Below are 18092 nucleotides of genomic sequence, written 5' to 3'. Positions count from 1 at the left end.
AAATACAGTGTAAAACATAATTGAAATAAGTTAACAGTATGAAAATACACAGAGAAATAATACCTGAACAGTAACTGAAAGATTCAATGGTGTTAAGATGTCTGCTGTCCATCAGTAGATCTATTAGATTTGAGTGTAGTCTTCATCAGAATGCTTCCAGTTTTTTGTTTTTTGCTTTTTTGTTTTTTTGGTAGTGATTCTTATATTTGGAAGGGTCAAAATAATAATGAGAGAGAACAAAGTTGGAGAATTTAGTGGATTTAAAAAAATTACTCTAAACACAGTAATTACTCTAAGCTACAAAAGCAGTATTGATTAAAGGTATTTAGATTGATTAGAGATCTTAAGGGGTATATGTCTGTATGCAAATAGAGTGTTCTACGACAGTCTTCTATATATTCAAGCACTGTTGTTTTTACTATTACAAAATAGTGGAATATTTTCAACAAATGGCTCAGGAATTAAATATCCCATAGAAAAAAACATGAATCTATGTCCTCCCTACTCTTTCACTATACATAAAAATTAACGAATTCGATTGTAGATCTAAAATCTAAGACTTCAAAATGTTAGAAACATGCACAATCATTGACTTTGTGTTAAGCAAAGGTTTCTTTGAATATAAAAAGAATTGTTCAAGAAAGTTTGATAAGTTAGCTTCATCAAAATTAGTATCTGTTTCTGGTCCAAAGACACTCCATAGTCTTACTAGTTTGTTGTTACAGCATCTCTATTCTAATTGGCTACACTTCTAAGTTATATAAGCCATTCCATCATTTGTTATGTAAGTTGTTTATATAATGTGTTTTGATTTTGGGGTACAAAAGGTATTCATCTCTGATTGAGATAGCCATATGTTTATCTATAACACAGCATCAGTTATTTTTAAGGAAAACCACATTTTCAAGGAAGGGAGCATTTTTGGTGTCTTTTAAATACAGGAGATAGATTTTATTCCTGTGAAATAAGGTGTACTTTTCAGAAAATTTATTCCAAGTATCACAAGCATTATTTAGTTTGCTTAAACTTAACCTGCTATTGCTATTTTTCTATTTTAGTATAATCTAAAATTGTGTATTAGATATGTAAAATTACATTACATAAATATTTGTAAACTTAATTTTAGTACCAGAATATTTTTACTAGAAGTACAGTAACCTAAACTCCATGAAATGTTTCTTTTTTTTCTATTTGAAAATTAGCTAATCATCAGTTTTAGTTAGAATAGGATATATTTAGGGTAGCAAATTAACCTCAAAATCTCAGTGGTTGAACATAGCAAAGGTCTAATGTGGCTTACACAAGTCCAGTATGGTTTGGACTGTGAATGTCCTTCATCTTATAACTGTACTATTTCTACTAGTGACTTTGTGGGCGGTCATGTGAACTGGAAATGACTATGTCACTTTTGTCACATGGCTCCAGCCTAACTGCAAGGAAGGGTGGGAAATGTAGAAGAGGATGTGAAATATTTGAAGATCACGTTTATCTGTACCGTGCCAAGATTGTTATGGTTGCATCTTAATTGGTTTCTTTCCTTAGTTCCTTTCATGTGCTACTACAGTGTATGATCTATCTAGGAACCAGAGTGCTCAGAAAATACATTTTGTTACTACCTAGATAATAGCTCCCTTTTTATATAAAAACCCAACATTTTACCCTCATCTGTGCAATTACTGCATGATATGGCCCTTGCCTTCCTCTCTAATCTGTTCATTGGGCAGTGATAATTAAATATTACCTATGGATAGTGTAATTTAAATAGGCGTTCTCGGGCCTCCCTGGTGGTGCAGGTGGTTGAGTACGCACTGTGAAGCTGCCTGCAGCCTCTGCAGTGCCGGTTCAATCCCTGCTGGCCACGGAGCAACCCACATGGCACAGCAGACCTCTCCTGTCTTGCCCACTGCTCCCCTCAGCAGTGTATTTCAGTCAGTCTGCCTGTTCTGTTCCCCACTCTGTCTCTGGTGAATCCTTTCACTCTCCTGCACATCTGGCCTGTACACCAGTTCTTGTATAAATAAATAATAAAATCTTAAAAAATAGACATTCCCTTTTGTTGTCTATAGTTTTAAAATTGTGATTTACAACTATCAGGATTACAAACTTATAATAATGAATAAACCAAGTAAATATTATTACCAAGAGATGTCCTTATATGAAGGTCTCAATCAATATTGTAAGCAATTAGAATCTTAAAAAAAAAACCTCTTGGGGGGTGTTGATGCAATGTTAAGAATGAATAATTATGTTTTGTATCTCTGACAACACTTTATCTTTTATAATAAATATTTTCTCTGGCTAAAATTTAAAAGAAAGACATTCCATTATAGTTAAAAGTGTTTTTTTAAATATATAGTTTTTAGAGCAGTTTTTAATTCATAGCAAAATTGAGAAGAAAGCAGTTTCTTTGTACCTCCTGTGCCTGCACAGGTATAACCTCCACTATCAATATATTGCTCCAGAGTAATATATTTGTTGTAACCTATGGACTTACATATATATCATGAAAAGTCCATAAGCTACACTAGAGTTCACTCTTTTTTTTTCTTTTTTAAAGATTTATTTATTTATTTATACAAGCACTGGGTACAGTCAGAAGCGCAGGAGGGTGAGAGACTTCATGAGAGCCAGAGCGGGGAACAGAACAGGCAGAAGGACCCAAGTACACTGCTGAGGGGAGCAGCGGGTGGCAGGAGAGGTCTGCGCGCCATGTGGGACCCACGCTGGTGGCTAGGGATCGAACCGGCGCTGCAGAGGCTGCGGGCAGCCTCACAGCCCAGCGCTCAACCGCTGCGCCACCAGGGGAGGCCCTAGAGTTCACTCTTGATGTTATCCTTTCTGTGAGTTTTGATAGAGATGCAGGTTTTTTTTTTTTTTAAAAGATTTATTTATTTTTATACAAGAATTGGGATACAGGCCAGAGATGTGGGGGTGGGGGTGAGAGGATTCACCAGAGACAGAGCGGGGAACAGAACAGTCAGACTGATGAAATACACTGCTGAGGGGAGCAGTGGGTGAGACAGGAGAGTTCTGTCCCGCCATGTGGGTTTCTCCATGGCGGGCTGGGAATCGAACTCGTGCTGCAGTGCCTGCAGATTGCCTCACAGGTTGCATCTTAACCCCTGCGCCACCAGGGAGGCCCAGAAATGCAGTTTTTTTTTTTTTTTTTTTTTTTTATAGAGGCATGTTTTTTTATTTATTTATTTATTATTATATTTGTTTGTCTTGTTTATACATGCACTGGGTACAGTCAGAAGCGCGGGAGGGTGAGAGAATTCACCAGAGCCAGAGCGGGGAGCAGAGCAGGCAGAAGGGCTGAAGTACACTGCTGAGGGGAGCAGCGGGTGGCAGGAGAGGTCTGCGCACCATGTGGGATCCTCCTCCGGTGGCCGGGGAGCAGCCGGGGATCGAACCGGCGCCGCAGAGGCCGCGGGCAGTTTCGCAACCCAGCGCTCAACCGCTGCGCCACCGGGGAGGCCCCAGAAATGCAGTTTTTAAAAAAGTTTTTCATTAAGTTGTGTTTTTCCATGAAGTAGTCTTTGCTCTTCAATAATAGCTTCAATTTCTGCCGTATTTTTCTTGACAATTTGAGGCTCTTAATTATTCTATGCTCATACATATGCACGCACACAATCCCCAATAATTGTTTCCTAGTTGTAGTGTTTGGGATATATTCATGAAGTAATTAATTTGTAATCTCACAAACTGTGGGTTAGAGCAGTGCCCTTGCCAAAAGGAAGAGGAGCTAGAGCTTTAACCCTGATTTTAGAAAATGCATGAAAGAAAAACTTCATATAAATTCTTTGTAATCTCTGGACTGTGAATTCTGGTACGGAGCTTGTTAATATGCGATTTATCTTAAACTTTGCAGTAATTTTATATTTGGCACACTTATTTGAAATGTGGCATAAATGCACATCCTTTCCAAATGTTGACAGTTTCTTTAAATATATTTTAAGTATGTAACTAGTTAATTCCTGTTTAGCAAACAAAAATTACACATAGTAAAACTGAATATACTATGGTTTGTTACTTAAATTTAGATTTAGCATAGTTCAAATGACTTATCTGATTTTGACATCTGCTTGCATGTAAGTCTCAAATAACAGTTTTTACCTGGAGTGGATATTGTCATTCTTGTTTTCCTGACTCCTATTTTAACCCTTCAGTATTAGTAAAATATTAACTAGCAAGAGAAACTTTCCTACTACTCAATAAATTATAAATAAAAACAGGTGTTTGTGGGATAGAAAGATAGGAAATTAAATCTTTCTCTTGATAAGAAGTTAATATGCTATTCTCCTTTCATGTAATTAGAAGTTTTATAAAGGAAATTGGGATTGTATGTCAGGAGTCAAGGCAGTTTTTAAGCCATCTTTGTGAAAACTTCATTGCCTCTGTGCTTTGACTAACAGTGTTTGTCTTGTTCACAGTAACTGTAGTACTGAATGGAAGTGGCTTGTAGACAGAGCGAGAGTTGGCAGCCGATGGACGTGGCTTCAAGCCCAGATTTCAGAGCTGGAATACAAAATTCAACAACTAACGGATGTTCACAGGCAGATTCGTGCCTCCAAGGTATTGTCTGTGTTTTTTTATTTAAAAAAAAATTATATGTATGCATATATGGCTTTCGTTTCTCCCTATCTCTCCACATGAAATTATTGTTATAAGGCTTTATAATAAAATGTAGTTAATGTTAAGATTTTTGATATAACTTATGTTTTAATGCCTTTGTATTGTCATGATTATTTTATCATTCTTCAGCAACTCAGCAATTCAGCAATCCAGCAATTTCTATTAACTGGATTCCAGTTAATAGAAATGATAAACTTGTCTTGTAAATCTCTGCTTGTAGGCATTTATTTTAATATATGCGAAAAATTCTGAATGTATCTTATTGGAATCTCCTTAGAGTGTTTATTTTGCCTTAAGAAAAATTATGAGTACATAAAATGTTCTAGTAAGTATTATGTACCCACTCCCAAATTTATCAAGTGTTAAATTTTTACTAGTTTTAGTTTTTAGAGTAATAAAGCATTGTCTGTCCAGCTGAAGTCCTTCTTGGTCCCATTCTCTTTCCCCATGTTGCTGTAATGACTATTTTGATTCCAACATTTTTTATATTTATTATTCTCATGTATGTTTTTATACTATTGGCACGTAAGTGTATCTACAAGTAATACTTATTTTTCCATTTTTTTTGTCTTTATAAATGGTATAAATGATGCATATTTTACAAACTTTTGCAACCTGCTTATTTTTGCTTAGCATTATTTTTATACATTTGTATACTTCCTATATGTCATTTAATTGTATAAATAGAATATATTTGTATAAAATGGGATGTGTGTTTCTTTTCCTATTTTCTGTTGATAAACATGTACTGTGTTTCAGTTTTTATGCCAGTACAAACAATACTGCATGTCTTCCTTTATACACAAGAATGGAAAACCTGGGTCTGAAGCATGGCTGTCTTTAACTTTCCTATATTTGCTGATGTAATTGTATAATCGGTACTCTCACTGATAGTGAAGAACTATTTTTCCACATCCTTGCCATTATATTATTATCTTTGACCTTAATTTTTGTAGTATAATGAGTGTAATATATTACTTTATTTCTGTATTAATTGTCCTCAATATAGTGAGACTGGACATCAGTTTAATTGACCATTGGATTTTTTTTAATCAAAGAATTGACTATCTTATTAACATTTTTGAGGTGGTGTTTGTGTGTAGTATATGTGAATTCTTTTAAATTTTGGACACTATTCTTGGTCAGTTATTAATATTATAGCTGTGTTATGGTGTAGCTTATCTTTCCATTTTATAGCATATTTATTTTTATAGAGATTTTTAACTTCAATTTAACTATATGGATTAATGTTTTTCCTTTAAGGATTGTATTTTATTTAAGAAATCCTTTCCCTTGGGCCTCCCTGGTGGCGCAGAGGTTGAGCGCTGGGTTGCAAAGCTGCCCGCAGCCTCTGCAGCGCCGGTTCCATCCCCTGCTGCTCCCCGGCCACCTGAGGAGGGTCCCGCATGGTACGCAGACCTCTCCTGCCGCCCGCTGCTCCCCTCAGCAGTGTACTTAGGTCCTTCTGCCTGCTCTGCTCCCCACTCTGGCTCTGGTGAATTCTCTCACCCTCCCGCGCTTCTGACTCTACCCAGTGCTTATATAAATAAATAAATAAATAAATAAATAAATAAATAAATAAATAAATAAATAAATAAATAAATAAATAAAAATAAATCTTAAAAAAAAAAGTCTTTAAAAAAAAAAAGAAAAAAGAAATCCTTTCCCTGATATTTGTGTATTTGTTCTGAAATGATGATCTAGTTTTCTATTTCCCATGTGACTAGTTGACCTGGCACTCTTTTATAAATAACAGTAGTAGATCCCTACCTTATGGTTGTAATATCACTTTTGTCACATATTGAGTTTCCTGTATGCAGATTGGATTTCCCAATCTGTATATCTAATCTTTATTATTCAGATTTATAAGTTTGCTTTTTAATACAGAAGTCCTCCTATGTTGTTTTTTTCCAAATTAAAAAAAAAATTGTTAGGCTTTTCATCCTAGAATAAACCATTATTTATCTTCTTTTGTTTTCTATTTTATTATTTTTGTTCTTTCATTTCTTGTTTCACTTTCTTGGAGTTTATCATATTGTTGCTGTTTTAATTTCTTGTCCTTATGTCTCTTACTTTCAGTTCACATTAAAGTATGCAGTTTGTACTTTTCCTCCCTCTTTCTTTTTATGGAGTTTGAATTGGTTTACAACATTATACAGATTTCAGGTGTGTGGTTTCTCACCATAGTAAACTGTATATCTCACCCCACACCCACCACCAGATGTCTGATCACCATCTACTAAGCCAATCAATCAGCCCCCTTTAGCTCTGCTCTTCCCCTGCCTTCCCCTCCGGTAACAACCACTCTGTTGTCAGAGATTAAAGGTTTGGTTTTTTTGCTTTGTTTGATTGCTTTTTTCCTTTATATTATATAAATGAGTAAAGTTATACTGTACGCTTTAAGTATCATTTTGAGTGCATACCACATATTTAATTCTTCCATTGTTTTTCATTATTACTATTTGTAAATTTCCAATATGACTGCCTTTTTAAAGCAAACTTTTAGAAACTTTCATGTTTCTAAATTCATCAAACCATTTTTCTTTGTAACATAATTTAAGTATTATTACATTAAATATAGTAGTCTGTGAACTGTTTGGCCTGTATGGATTTTATTCTTCCTGACCTACGACTAATAAAATTTTGTAAATGCCTAATGTATAATAGAAAAGAATGTATGTTCTTCATTTATTGACTATAGGCTTCACTATTAGATTAAGCTAGTTGACTTTGTACTATATATCTGTCCTTATACAGGTTCTGTATCTTTCATTTCCTGATATAGATTTGTTAAAATCTCCCCCAATCATTGTGAAATTTTCAGATTGTCCTGGTAATTCTGTTATTTTTACTTTTTACATTTTGAAGTAGTGCTGTTTGGCAATTACATTATTATTATTTTTATTATTCTGGGTATTTCTTTTGTGAGCTAAATATAGCTAGATTTAAAAAATCCATTCTGATGTCCCAGCAAAACCTTAAAACTGAATAAATTACCTGGGGATGGTGGGAGATATTAAGAATGTGAATTTCTCATCACATCCCAGTAGTTTCATAGATATTTCAGTGAAGCACAGGAAGAGGGAAAAGGGAAAGTAGGAGTACGTAGATAAGCTTAGACAGAAAAAATATATATATTTGCTTATTAATATGCATATGTCCTTTGAGATTGTCTCAAAGAACTGTATTGTTGGCACCAGTAATTGTCTTAAATTACATAGGTGGGAATCCTTTTGAGTTTGAGTTGTACTGTCAAAAGATATCAAGAGCCCTAAAAGGTCTTTTTACTGTTCAAGGAAATCTTAGGAACTTAGCCTTCTGTGAACAAGTAGGAGCCATGGAGAGCAGTGGACAGAAAGATACCTTTAGGGAGCAAAAATCCCAATCTAATCAAACTCTGCTCCTAGGGTAAGGACCTCTCTTAATAGCTGTCCAACTGACTTTCAGAATTAATATAGACCAATAACTAATGTATTTTCTTCATTCTTCTCCTTTCAAAATGGTGGTGTTTATGTTGTCCTGTTCCAACATTGCGTAGTGGGTGGCAAGGGGAATAGTTTTTTAGATCATGGATGTCCAAACTAAGCAGGACCATATCAAGACCCAATGGGAAGACTACATCACTTAGAGTTCCTGAACCTTGAACAGAACATAATGACATATTATCTCCACTGGGGATCGGGGTTGGATGTGTTCCAAAATATGAGCAAAGTAATACTTATTTGACTAGGAAGACAGGTTGTGGCAGAGATTTTTTTTTTTTTAATAGAGGCATGTTTTATTTATTTATTTGTTTGTTTTGTTTTTGTTTTTGTTTTTGTTTATACATGCACTGGGTACAGTCAGAAGCGCGGGAGGGTGAGAGAATTCACCAGAGCCAGAGTGGGGAGCAGAGCAGGCAGAAGGACCGAAGTACACTGCTGAGGGGAGCAGCGGGCGGCAGGAGAGGTCTGCGCGCCATGCGGGACCCTCCTCCCATGGCTGGGGAGCAGCCGGGGATCGAACGGGCGCCGCAGAGGCCGCGGGCAGCTTCGCAACCCAGCGCTCAACCGCTGCGCCACCGGGGAGGCCCTGTGGCAGAGATATTTATTTTCCAATAAATTCTTATATTTTCCCTGTATTTTCCTAATCCTTTTGTGGTTAGTCAGGGTTACTTCTGGACTGGACTATAAGCAGAAGTGAGATATTCCATTTTGCGGACAGAGTATTTAATGGCAATATTCTTTTTGCTCTCTCTTTTGACATTATGGCCTGGTAACTACATATTCCAAATGGCATAGCTACAAGAAGTAAACAACCTGCATCATCTAGGTAAACTTAAGAGTTTACCTGGAGTGCTCTGGACTTAAAGTGGATTTTGCTAGTGTGAAAAATAAACCTGTATATGATGAGATGGTGAGATTTTATTGTATATGTTAGCAGAGGGTAGTCTGGCCCATTGTTCTCAAACTTTTATGCACATCAGAATCATCTAGCTGGCTTGTTAAAATGCAGATTTCTGTCTCTACCTCCAAATTTTTTGTTTCAGTGGTCTGAGAACTTTTCGTCCATTAATTTGAAAGTTGTATGTCCTATATTTATTCTTTTGTATTTACCCTTAAATTTTCACATGCATATTTGACATAATACCTAAATATTAGTGTTGTCTTCTTAAACAACATAAAGATCTGCAAACACTATTGACTACTTTAATCTGTTGTTACTGACTGATATTTTAGTTCCTGCTTAGTTTCATGTGTCATAATATTATCATTATTATGCTAGGTTATATAACTCATTGTTCATATGGATTCACTTACATGTTGTCCTATTCTTGAATCCAACTCTTTCTTTTTCTGAGTTAAGTATGTTTCTTATTGAAATATATTCTTTACTTTTTTTTTTTTTTTTTAGTGAGAGTCTGCTCTTTAACTTATTAATATGATATTTTAATTTTACTGGCAATATTTGTCATTTAGACCCATATCCAATTTTTTGGGTGGTTTCAATTCTTTTTTCTCTTTATTTAAGGATATTTTATAGTAAGTATAGTTCTATTCAGATTGTTATTATACTATATGAGCTACTTTGGGTCCTTAAAACTTTTCTTTATTGTAACTTCTGGTTCTTCTGTGGATTGTGTACTTCTGTGTTATATTTCATTTTTTTATTTATTGTAAGCTTATCTTTAAGTGTCCTATTTTGTGTGTGTGTGTGCAAATCCCATAAGCTCTAGGTTGAGGGTATTTAGATCATTTTACATTTCAGTTGTAAAATGTCACAACTGAAATCTTTATATCTTGATGGTAAAAATGTAGACTGGTATAAATAAGTACTTTCAAAAACAGTTCAGTAGTGGGCCTCCTTGGTGGTGCAAGGGGTTAAGACGCAACCTGTGATGCTCTCCGCATCCTCTGCAGCACAACTTCTATCCCTGGCTGGCCAGGGAGCAACCCACATGGTGCAGCAGACCTCTCCTGACTCTGCCGCTGACCCCTCAGCAGTGTATTTCAGTCAGTCTGCCTGTTTTGTTCCCCACTCTGTCTCTGGTGAATCCTCTTACTCCCCGCATCTCTGGCCTGTACCCCTGCTCTTGTATGCATAAATAAATAAATCTTAAAAAAAAAAAAAAAGAGTTTAGTAGTCCCTTAAAAATTTAAGCCCACTTCCTATCTGACTCAATGTTTCCACTTTAGGTATTTTCTCAAGAAAAATTAAAAATTTAAGTTTGTATAAAAACTTGTATGAAATATTTAGAGCACTTTACTTGAGGTAATCTAGATTAAGGTAAACCCTCAACATAGGCCTCCTGGAGTTTCCACCAAAGAGCACAATTCTAAAAAGATAAGCAATAAAAGGTAAATAAAACAAGATTGTCCACAAGTATAAGAGCTGATAGTCACCAGAAACCACCCAAAACTGGAAACAACCCATGAACATGAACAGAATGTGGGGGAATATTAAGCAAACCAGTTGAGGAATATGTTTGTGATAGTGTGAATGGTAGGCAGGAGTACGGAGGCAGCTAGATTCCTCTCATTTCCCCAGTTACTTATATTTCAGAAAATACTCCATCAAAGTTGAAAACTTGTGTCTTTATTATTAACACAGCTACCCTGTAAAAACTTTGATTGGCCTAGAGTGTACCTTTTCTCAATGGTACAGTCTTGCCCATGATTGCTTTCTGGCTCCTGATAGTGCTATGAAGGAATTAGTATAAAATTAGATTACTGTCTGGTGTTCTAATTTATGAGATTGGAAGTTCTCAAATATGAAACTAAAATAGAAATGCTAGTGACTAAAATATCACAAGATTATATAAGGAAATGTTTTGAATTTCAATCTGAAGTGTTCATATCCTTGTGTATAATAAATCTTTGACTTTATTCTAAATATGCCATGCTTTTAATACTAATAAGCCAATAAGAAGAAAAATAACTGCATGTATATAATTTATGACAGTATTTTGTAAGCCTAACCCTTCAGCCATATCTTTTTAGCTACACGTTTTAAATCAGTCAATTTTTACAGTTAAACTGTACTTTCAAGTGTATATATTCTGATTTCCAAGAGATAATAAAAAGCATGGTTTCAAGTATATTATAACATTAAAAGTGATCTAGCAGTCAATCTGTTTTCATTTCAACTCTTTAATTGCTGTTTGCTAGGGGATAGTGATCCTAGAAGAATGTCAACTTCCAAAAGACATTTTGAAAAAACAAATACAATTTGCAGACCAAGCAGCTTCAATAAACACTACAGGGAATCTTCAGATTCCCCAAGAAAGTCAAGATCCTTTACCGGAACAAGATTTTGAAATGTCACCAAGTAGCCCTACACTACTTCTTCGCAACATAGAAAAACAGGTAATGTGAAGTAAGAGTAAGATGTGAGTGACATGAAATAACTTTCAATCAATTTTATGAATTATGCAAATAAGTGTGTGTATTATTTATTGTGATATGGGTTTCTAAGCAATTAAAATATTTTTATATGACTAGTTTCTAGTATAATATTGATATAATTAAGATTATTTAAATATAATGTGTAAAGTATTGTTACATAGCCATAACTTATTTATACTAGACTTGAAAAATCCTTTTTCTAATCAAATTGGTCATCTTCGGACTTTTTTCATGCATGAGGAAAAAATAGTGGTATTAGTTAATAGATCTGAATGAGTGTTTTGATTGATTGATATCTCGATAGTGTAAAGATTTATAGTGAAAGATAATATGGAATATGTGTTTTTTCATTAAAAAAGATCTTATATGAAAAGTTGAATAAGCCCTTAACAAATTATCAGTACTTTGATTCCAAAACCTTTACTGGTATTTAAGTTGTATTATGGATAATTCTAGAAGTTTAATTATTCTATCCTGTCTCTATCCTTTGAAATCAAATACTTTATTTTAATTTAGATGTAAGTGGTTTTGAACAAACTTGGCTTCCTAGAAACTTGTTACCTTGTAACTAGACTCAATCTGGAATATACCAAATTGTGACTGTATCTTCATGGTTACATTGTTGCAATGGGTAATTTGGGTTCATGCCTGCCACACCTAGTTTTTCCAGGTTTTTCTAACATACATTGTGAAATAATTTAGTACCAGGTTACTGCTCTCTTACTCCTGTTAAATCAGTATATTGTGTAACCCTTTCACCCCATATTTATTAAATTTACAATTGCCTAGAGTTTTTCTTAATTGGACTGCATTACTAAAATATTTCCATGAGTATTTTGTAATTATCTGATGTTAAATTGGTATGCACTTCACTATATAAGTGGTGGTTTAAATTAATGCTTGTTATAGTCCCACTTTTCTCTTTCCTCTTCTTATCTCATAGGATCACACCCCTTTCAGTTTGATTCTAGTTGTTTCACACCACAGAACAAACCAGTGGTTTGTCAGAACTTCTATTTTCTTCTTCTGCAGGTCTATTGCTTATTCTCTAAAGAGAGATTTCTTGTATATTTTCTTTTTCCTTTGTATACCAATTTGTTTGTTTAGACCTAAGTTAACATTAGAACTGGCTCATTTGTGGGACCCTATGCAAAATGAAAATACATTGCCTTTTGTTTAAAACATGTATTAAGAGTTAAGTTAGTGATAGTAGAACATTAATCAAGCCTCAGATCTGTCTGAACACAACCTATTGAGAATGCCCGGGTTATGTATCCATGAAGGTAGCCCTGGGTATAATGTCTTCTTAGTTTCCATTGCTCACAGGACTTTGGTAGGGAAGGGAACCAGCAGTTGTGAGAATAGGAGGAATAGGATGAACGTGCAGCAGCAATCACTTGTAGAGGCCATTAATAAACTACCTATGAATGTATCCTTTTTCTTGAAACACATGCTAATAAAACCTTTATAAGCCAGTTCTTAAAAAATTAAGTTATTTTTAAGCAGTTGTTAAGGAAGACATTTCAGGGGTGAGTTAAATAGCATGGATGGCTGGGCTAATATTACCCATATATTTCTTAAGATTACCTATTGGTGTGTAACTTCATTGACCATAGTAAAACTTAAATATAGATTTTAAGGTAATTCTTTCACTTGATTAAAATTGATTTTTTTAGAGGATTGTTTTGACTTCCAAACAAAATTCATTTATGTATTCAAAGCAAATAAAGAGTTAGCAATTAAACTATAAAGACACTATTGAGTTGTAGACTGGTAACAGTTTTTAAAAATAACATTGATTCATAGTACTAATGCATACTTGCATCATTAGATAATATAGTTTGCTCATAAATGGAAAGTATGAATTAGTGGTTTGAAATAAATTTCACACTGTTGTATTTACATTATAAATTAAGAGTTTTGACTTTCAAAGTTAATATTTTTTTATTGGGATTCAAATTATGCCTTTCCTAACTTTACTTTCATTCTGATTTTCACTGTGAATTTCATAACCCCAGGACTGCAGTGCAGTGGTTATTAGGGCAAAGCAAGGAGTTTGTTGTAATGCTGTTCTTTTGGGCCACTTACTCACACGTACTTGACTAGCGACCTCCAGTGGCTTAAGAGATTTTAGATGTTATTTTTGGAGGTAGAACAATTAGAAGAGTGTGTCAGTATTTCAGACTGGAAAATATGGTAATGCTCTAAGTTTCTTTGCATGTAAATACTTGTTAACTGGATAAAGAATCTACTTGTGTTGGGGATTTTGAAAATGAACTTCAATGTGAAAAAATATGAGTAATCATTTTTAAACTGAAATCATTAGGAACTATTTGTCAAGAAAATAAAATGGTGAAAGTGTTTTAGGGTCTTTTCATAACAGACTTTTTGGAAAATTCAAATATTAGATTTAGCTCTCTTATACTATTTAGTATCGTTTCTAAAGTAGTTTCATATAAATGGAGTTTCAAAATAATTATTTTATATATACTGTATTCTAATACTCTTTAGTGAAAATTGTGAAATAGGAATATACATTTTTTTAATAATAGAGAAATCCAGGATTTAGAAAATTGATGAGGCATCATTTAATTAAAAGTGTGTGTGTGTACCTATGTGCACATTTTGTATATACACACATGCTTAAAGAACTTAGTCCAGGGAGATAGAAATATACCAAAATATTAGCAATATTAGCAAAAGATACTAAAGTATACTGTGATATACAGATACAAGTTATTTTCTTTTCCCTTTTTAAGTCTATTTTCCCATTTTTCTACAATGAAAATGTGCTACATGTATAATGAAAATATTCTTGTTCTTTTGTAGAAATGTATTATTTCCATTTTATATGACATATGCTTTTTATAATTCTTGTAAATTATTGTTTTGAGAATAGTATATATTATACATATTTATGTTTGGGATAAAAGTGAAAATTCTGGGTGCTTAAAAAACCTGAATTGAACTTGAATTATGAAAAATAATTGAGAAAATGTGTAGCATTGGATTCAAGCCTGAATTTGAATCCTAGCTTCAGATTTCTTACCAAGTTTGTAAATCTTGATCAAGCTGCTTAATCTTATTTTGCCTCAATTTCTTCCACTGTAATTGGTCTTCATAATAGTAAAATCAGTAGCTCTTAACCTATTTCACAGGTTTGTTGTAAAGATTAAAAAGAACTCTTGTCTAGTTCCTGGTATAGTGTCTGGCACATAGTTGGCACTGAATAGATTATAGATAAGATTTTGTTATTGTTAATTTGCCTTAAAGGAAATATGACATAGATGCTACATGTTGAGTTCAAGTGTTTTAAAGGAGGTGATGCATAGATTATAGAACTAACAAAAAGAATATGGAAAAGGAGGAGTACCTTAAATGTACACTTTCTTATGATAAATAGAAAAATCAATAGTGGTATAAATCATCTTTGGAGATTACATATTTACTACAATATACATTTATTTGTTTTATGGGAAGTTAAGCATTTGACCAGCACTAAAGACCTGAAATTTAACTCAAATTTCTGGCATAGCAGTAGTAAAAGGCTGAATGTTTTCTTGCAGAGTGCACAGTTGACAGAGATCATCAACAGTTTGATTGCCCCTCTGAACTTGTCCCCAACTTCGTCACCGCTCTCCTCCAAATCCTGTAGCCATAAATGTCTGGCTAATGGCATTTCCAGGAGGTAGGTATCAATGGGATAGTTTCACATCTAAATTTGGGTTTGCTTGTTTTATTTTGATTTTTTAAGCATTACAGCTGCTTTTTCTTCTTATTTGAGAACTATTAGTATACAAACAATAGATCATGGATACATTTTTGTTGTGTAATTAAGTTAACTATAAGCCTGAGAATGAGGATGAAATATTTCCAGGAAATTTTATGTTTCTAATAAAGAAAAGCAGTGATAGCATTTGCTACAGAGCTGCTGCTTTATTTTACCTTGTACCGTGTACCTAGCACATGGTACCTTTTATATTCTAAAACTCCATGATGCCCCTGCAATGTATTTTAAAAGAAGATCCTAGATAGAGTTCGGGGCCAGTAGATTGGTAGATAGCATTCCTAAAACTCATCTTAAGTTATACTCAGTCATTTTGGTCTTAAAATTTATAATGCAATTTTTTCCCTGAATATAATTTAATTTCTATAGTCGTATTTATGTTTTCATTCTCCAAATGGAATTTGGGAACAATAGATGCTGTGTATCCTAATTATTTTTTGGAAATATTTGTTATCTTATATTTTGCTTAATTTTCTCATTGAACTTTCCCTTTTAAAGTTGCAATTAGAAATGAAGATACAGTTTTATGTGTATCATCAAATTTGTTTTTCAAATTAAATTACAGTGTGGGCCTATTTGTTTTAACTACCATAGAAGATTAAGAATCATTTAGTCTTGGAAGATACTAATATTGATAATTTTATGTTTTAATATTTAAAATTAAATATAACACAGAAGGAAAATTCATATCATGGTGAAAATTATGCTAAGTATATAAATCAAATAGCTATAGTCCAAGTGTTAGACTAAAAATGCTGTTATATGATTTTTGTATTTGTTGTTTTGAAAGTGTAATTTTAAGTGTATTGGCAGTTTTATTTGTGCTGGTTCTTTTATTCATTGTTCTGTATGGAAAAAATTCTGTTGGTTTTGCCCTTTTTTTGGTTGACATTATATTCATACATTGCGTTACTGATGATTACTTTTCAAAGTAAAGATTTTCACATGTATATGGGACAATTGTGTATGAGAACATAGCCTAATTAAAAAGTTATAATTACAAGTGTATGAACATTGTGACTTGGGACTAAACCCATTTTAGATAATATTTTGCTTGCCTAACAAGACACTACGCTATTATACATATACTTGCATGTGTGTGGTGTGTGTATGTTTGTATGCATATTTTGATTTTAATGTGCTTACTGTATTTTTAGTTGTTCTTCACAAAATATTTATTGCATACCTATTTGTGATGTCATGTAGTCAAATAGGTATGTGATATGTCATGATACAAATATGAAGAAAACTCACTAGACAGTGAATAGGTCTAGGTGAAATATGCAGATCTTTAAAATATCATATAATAATGGAATTATGTGCAGTTGTTTTAATATTTGATTTTAGTAACTGTCATAGTTTAAGAAGATACCTCATAAGGCCTCCCTGATGATGCAGGGGTTAAAGTCTCAGTGCTGTTAAGCTATCACCAGCCATTGTAGCATGAATTGGCCAGGGAGCTAACCCACATGGTGCAGCAGACTTCTCCTGTCTTTCCCGCTGCTCCTCTCAGCAGTGTATTTCAGTACATCTGCCTGTTCTGCTCCCCACTCTGTCCCTGGTGAATCCTCTTACCCTCCGCACCTCTGGCCTACAATCCAGTTCTTCTACACAAAAAATTAGATAGATAGATAGATAGATAGATAGATAGATAGATAGATAGATAGATAGATAGATAGTAAATAATAACTCTGAAGGAAAATTAGAACATTCTCAGGAGAATGCGGTTGTGTCAAATGCCAAAGAGGGCTACTGAAAAAAAGTCTCTTGGTTTTGTTCATTGTAAATATTGAGACTTTAGCAAAAGCAGCTCAGTGACACTATGGAATAGATTAGTAGTGGAGTTGAGGAAGAGAGAGGGAGTCCAAGATTACACTTTGAAATTGTGACTGTAAATGCATTAAAGGTTGTATAAGACAAAAAAAAAATTTTTGTTTTTAAGATGGGGAAAATGTATAAGCATCTCTATTAAAATGAAAGAAAGGGGAAGATCTAGAGATGGGAAATATATCACAAAATTATACAGGCATCTCATGACAGGAGAAAATACAATTTTTCTTTGAGTGACATGAAAGAGATTAAGATGGGTGTAGATTCAATTGTTTATAAAGTGAGAGTAGTGAACTTAAAGAGTGAGAAGAGAGCTTGAGGAGTTAGAAAGGCTTAGGTAGGCAGTGATGAGTAAACATTGCCCCTTCTTTTTGTTTCCCTCCCCTTTCTACCAATTTTTCCTTTCTGTAAGCAGCCCACTCATGGAGAAAGATATTATATTTCTAAGTTGTTTTTTTAATCCCTGAAGTATACTGCGAAAAGTACCCAATTGATATTTGTAAAACAAGAACTTGAAAGTATTCTCTAACAGAACTTTTTCAAAATAAGCAAAGGTACAACAGTGAAATTATATAAATTAACATTATTTTACAATACTTACTTTGGAGAATATTACCATAGATTTTGATAATTAATTGGAGACACAACCTTTTTTTTTTTTTTTTTTTTTGGTGGGAACCTCGCTGGTGGCCGGGGATCGAACTGGCGCTGCAGAGGCTGCGGGCAGCCTGGCAGCCCAGGGCTCAACCGCTGTGCCACCAGGGGAGGCCCTGGAGACACAATCTTATAGTGATATTTTCTAAATAGATTTCTAAATAACTTGGATTTAAATATATTTATAGTAATAAAATGTGAAATTTATCTATTTATGAACATTTGACCATGGCAGTAAAATGTCAAATGAGGCCTAGTTTTATTACGTGAATCTTGCTGTTTTTATTGCTGTTTTTTTCTTC

At 33.9% G+C, this 18092-nt stretch overlaps 1 protein-coding gene across 4 annotated transcripts in view; it reads left to right on the top strand.

The window, feature by feature from the left end:
• The window catches only part of KANSL1L (KAT8 regulatory NSL complex subunit 1 like), a 92019-nt gene that overhangs the window by 27387 nt on the left and 46540 nt on the right, over positions 1–18092 (top strand). For all 4 annotated transcript variants that reach the window (XM_037523968.2, XM_037523965.1, XM_037523967.2 and 1 more), the window contains exons 3-5: positions 4434–4575; positions 11283–11480; positions 15086–15207. In XM_037523968.2, coding sequence (XP_037379865.1) covers positions 4434–4575; positions 11283–11480; positions 15086–15207 — 462 coding nt within the window. The remainder of the gene's footprint in view (positions 1–4433; positions 4576–11282; positions 11481–15085; positions 15208–18092) is intronic.

This window comes from Talpa occidentalis, unplaced genomic scaffold (genome assembly GCF_014898055.3).
Source record: "Talpa occidentalis isolate TD23 unplaced genomic scaffold, MPIMG_talOcc4v2.1 talOcc4.3, whole genome shotgun sequence".
Lineage (NCBI taxonomy): Eukaryota > Metazoa > Chordata > Mammalia > Eulipotyphla > Talpidae > Talpa > Talpa occidentalis.
The sequence above is the reverse complement of the archived record's forward strand: the minus strand, read 5'-3'. Positions and strand labels throughout refer to the sequence as shown.